At 57.3% G+C, this 3,967-nt stretch overlaps 1 protein-coding gene across 2 annotated transcripts; it reads left to right on the top strand.

Annotated features, from left to right (window-relative positions):
- The first annotated feature begins 253 nt into the window (after positions 1 to 253).
- On the top strand, positions 254 to 2,687 carry LOC103642493 (oxysterol-binding protein-related protein 4C-like). 2 transcript variants are annotated; one of them, NM_001329465.1, is made up of 4 exons: positions 268 to 453; positions 1,185 to 1,352; positions 1,462 to 2,214; positions 2,288 to 2,687. In NM_001329465.1, the coding sequence occupies exons 1-4, from the start codon at positions 451 to 453 to the stop codon at positions 2,546 to 2,548; spliced, it is 1,185 nt and encodes a 394-aa protein (NP_001316394.1). In that variant the 5' UTR covers positions 268 to 450; the 3' UTR covers positions 2,549 to 2,687. The 2 variants fall into 2 exon arrangements, with proteins under 2 accessions (XP_023156160.1, NP_001316394.1); XM_023300392.2 differs by lacking the exon at positions 1,185 to 1,352 and having other exon boundaries at positions 254 to 453.
- Positions 2,688 to 3,967: the final 1,280 nt, after the last annotated feature.

Raw genomic sequence — 3,967 nt, 5'->3', positions numbered from 1 at the left:
CGCTGAGCTGTGTTACCTCGGCGCCACAGGCTACGGCGCCGAGTAAAGGGTTAAAAAATAACATTAAAATTTTCTAGGGTCCAAACGTGAATTTTTTTCCGATGAAGGATCAAAATGCAAAAAATTCGGCCCTGACGCCCACACGGGAGCGGAGGAGGTGACGTCGTCGCGCCGCTGGCAGGCACTGGCAGGCAGGCCGGGTTGGCGCATGCGTGTGCCGTGGGCGTGGCGGCTATAAATAGATTGACGACGCGCTAGCTTAGCCTCGGGCCAACACCACCAAACACCAACAGCAACACCAACAACGGCGGAGCTGCCAAAGAAAGCAAACCAGAGGAGAGAAGAGAGGAGGGGTTGGCTGGCTGGCCCTGGCCGTCGTCCGCCGGTAGCTCGTGGTCGCTCGCTCGCTCCATCATTCCTCCCTCTCCGCCGGCGTGCCCGCCCGCCCACATGGTACGTACGCGCGTTCCCCCGCCCGCCTGCTTGCCTTGCCTTGCCTTGTCGTCCGCACTGCCGGCCACCGTGACCCGCGGCGGTCCATGCGCCGTCGTTGGTCGGAGTAAATGAGATTCCCGGACGTCACCTTGCGACTCGCGTGTGGCCTCGGGATCGCTAGCTTCGCTTCGCTTTTAACATTTCTTAGGAGAAAAGGAAAGAGGTTCCGTTTACACAAGAACCGGCGTATGCGTGTGCGTGTGCTCCGTTGGCTCTCGGCGGCGGCACCTTTCCGTCGCCGTCGCCATGGCCACACGCTCCACAGACAAAGTACTGCATACGTATGGTCCGCGTATACACACTCTCGGAAAAGGAGGCTACCTACCTACCACCCGTATACTTGTACTTGTACATACACGTTGCAGCACACACAAAAGGAGTTTCCAACATTTCTTATCTGGGGCAGGCGGGCGGTCCCCGTCCCCGTCGCGTAGCCGTTTCCCCTCCGCCTTTCGTCGGTCGTCGCCCGGCCTCGGGAGGTCCGAGATTTGTTTCTTCGTTCATTAATTATAGTAGAGGGAAAACCTTTGGCGCGCACGCACGCGCTGCCAAATCTGACGCCCGCCTCCACTTGGCCAGTGCCAGCGTCTCGATCGGCGGAGCGCCTGCATTCCAATCTCGTTCGGAAAAACAAAATAACAAACGCTGTTGACTGTCGTATCTGATCCTGATCACCTGATGTGACGCAGACGGAGTCAGAGGGCGAGGCGGAGGCGGCGCGCGCGGCCGTGCTGACGCCGCCGCTGTCGCTGGGGGCCGGCGGGCTCGCGGGGGAGCTCCGCCCGGCCAACCTCGGCCAGCGGGTGCTCAGCCTGTTCCGCAACGTCCGCCCGGGCTCCGACCTCTCCCACTTCCAGGTACCTGCGTTGCGTTGCGTTGCGTGCGTGCGAGCGCCACTGCCCACTGCCCACCACCAGCTTACGCTGACTCTTGTGTGGCTCAACTCAACCATCTGGAACGACACAGCTGCCGGCGACGTTCAACCTGCCCAAGTCGCAGCTGCAGCTGTACGGCGAGGCCGTGTACTGCGGCGGCGAGGACATGCTGGCGCGGTGCGCGCGCGGCGCCGACAGCCTGCAGCGCATGTGCGCCGTGGTGGCGTGGAGCATCTCCACCACGCGGCCCCCCATCTTCGGCTTCGCGCCCTACAACCCGGTGCTCGGGGAGACGCACCACGTCTCCACGTCCGCCGGCCTCAACGTGCTCCTGGAGCAGGTCTCGCACCGGCCGCCCGTGACGGCGCTGCACGCGACGCACGCGCGTGGGGAGGTGGAGCTGGTGTGGTGCCAGAGCCCCGCGCCGCGGTTCCACGGCGCCAGCGTGGAGGCCGCGGTGCGGGGCGCGCGGGAGCTGCGGCTGCCGCGCCACGCCGAGACGTACGCCGTCGGGTGCCCGGGCCTCGTGATCCGCCTGCTGCCGTCGCCGGGCTGCGAGTGGGCCGGCGACGTCCGCGTCTCCTGCGCCGAGTCCGGGCTCGAGGCCACGCTCAGCTACCGCCGCAGCCGCCGCTCCTTCCTCGGCCTCGGCGGCGGCGACGCGCGCTGCGTCAGGGGCAGGGTCTTCCGCTCCGCCGCGCCCGACGACACGCTGTGCGAGGTGGACGGGTTCTGGGACCGCCAGGTCTCGCTCAGGGACGTCGCCACCGGCGAGGTCTCCGTGCTCTACGACGCACGGCAAACCATCGCTGACCTGGCCACGCCCGTCGTGCAAGACAGAAAGGTAGGAGACGACAGGACACCAGTAAGTTATTGATGGTGAACAAACGGTGCATGCTGATCGTGCTACATCACAGGGCGTGTCCGCCTCGGAGTCCGCCGTGGTCTGGGCCGAGGTCAGCGCCGCGATCCTGAACAAGGACTGGGAGGCGGCCAGGCAGGCGAAGCGGCGGGTGGAGGAGACGGCGAGGCGGCTCGCCAAGGAGAGGAACGAGCGGGGGGAGGTGTGGACTCCCAGCCACTTCTCGCTGTGGCAGAACAAGCACGGCGACTGGGAGTGCTGGCCGCTGGAGGACTCCGTGCCGCCGGCTCCTATTGTCGTCCCCTCTCCTTTGTGACTCCAAGTCCACTAGCAGCAGATCTTTGTTCACTGATAACATACGACGAACGAACGTGAACGTCGAATACATCTTTCTTCTAGCTTCGTCGCCTTGAGAATGCTGTTATGCATGCATAGTAAGAAAAAAAATTAGTGCAGCCCTGCTCAAACAGTCTGGTTTGCAGCTCCTCACAAAAAATAAAAATAGACCTCACACGCAGCAGCAGTAATAACACAACTAAAACGTTATCTGGTGGACCTATAGATGGGGTCTATCTTTCTTTTTTAAGAGGCTGCAAACAGTATGGTTTGCAGTAGGGCTGCACCAAATTTTTTTCGCATAGTTAGCCACGGTTTCTAATGACAGATCGGCGGCAAATGAGCACTCAGTGAAGGAAACAAAGTGGGCTCTCAGACCAAGAGAAACAAAAACAATACTGTATGAATCCACGGTCCACACTAAAAAGCGACGAAACAACGCACAACATTTTCTTTTCATGGAACAAACGTTGGACAGCAAGAATCATATAAACGAGGGCAAATCTGCAAGGGCAAAATTATCATTTCATCTCATATTTAACGCCAGTCTTTGATCTGAAACCATAGAGGTAGAATCACAAAACTAATTAGGCAACGTCAGCCTTCGATCCGAAATCATAGTCTTAGCAAAAAATTGTCTGTCTTCATTTTGTGGGAAGTTGGGTGTTCCTAAGACCGATAAAGAACTTTAGTTTTAAATGATAACTAGTTAAATGAACGTAACTTGAGGGTAATCTGCAACATCTGCGAAACCAAAGCAGGATATTCGTTGGCCGCTATGAATTTCCACCGGCAATGGTGTGCGGCCATGTGGAAGGAGAAGGATATGGCCACCAAGAGGGCCGCCGCAAAGCTCGTTGCACACCCTAACGATGTTTTTTTTGACAACGGGGCATAACCCCATATTTCATTAGAAAATAGGCAAGAAAGGTTTATTACAAGACCCACAGGCAAAGGTAGCAAAAGTCAACCAACAAGCGGTCACACATAAAGGCTACGCTAGGCGTCCTAAACAATAACGAGCACACTCGATAGAGAAAGAACCAACCTAACGCACAACAACAGCACAACGTTGTGTCCAGATAGCACTTATTACAAAACAACACTCCCGAGGAGGCAAAGGAACCCATCCGGAAGAACAACAGAGAAAAGAGACATCCGGCTAAAGAATAATCCACGACCAAGGACCACAACAAGCAGGCGACAGGGGCCTAACTCCTAGAAATTCGACGATCCACTCGTCTCTAGGCGAAAGCACGACACAAAACATCACTTAACGTCCTTCTGATAAACCTGCTTCCTTGTTACACCATCCTTTTTCCTTCTTTTCTGCCGGATAGCCCAGGAGTCCAACCAAAAGCAACACATGAATAACACATTAGACAGATCATACAAAGTT

This window comes from Zea mays, chromosome 1, assembly GCF_902167145.1.
Source record: "Zea mays cultivar B73 chromosome 1, Zm-B73-REFERENCE-NAM-5.0, whole genome shotgun sequence".
NCBI classification, from domain to species: Eukaryota; Viridiplantae; Streptophyta; class Magnoliopsida; order Poales; family Poaceae; genus Zea; species Zea mays.
The sequence above is the reverse complement of the archived record's forward strand: the minus strand, read 5'-3'. Positions and strand labels throughout refer to the sequence as shown.

Excerpts from the sequence above, each read along its gene's own strand:
- LOC103642493 (NM_001329465.1), top strand. Across the intron at positions 1,353-1,461 it reads CCGACCTCTCCCACTTCCAG|CTGCCGGCGACGTTCAACCT; the intron begins GTACCTGCGTTG and ends GGAACGACACAG. Across the intron at positions 2,215-2,287 it reads CCGTCGTGCAAGACAGAAAG|GGCGTGTCCGCCTCGGAGTC; the intron begins GTAGGAGACGAC and ends GCTACATCACAG.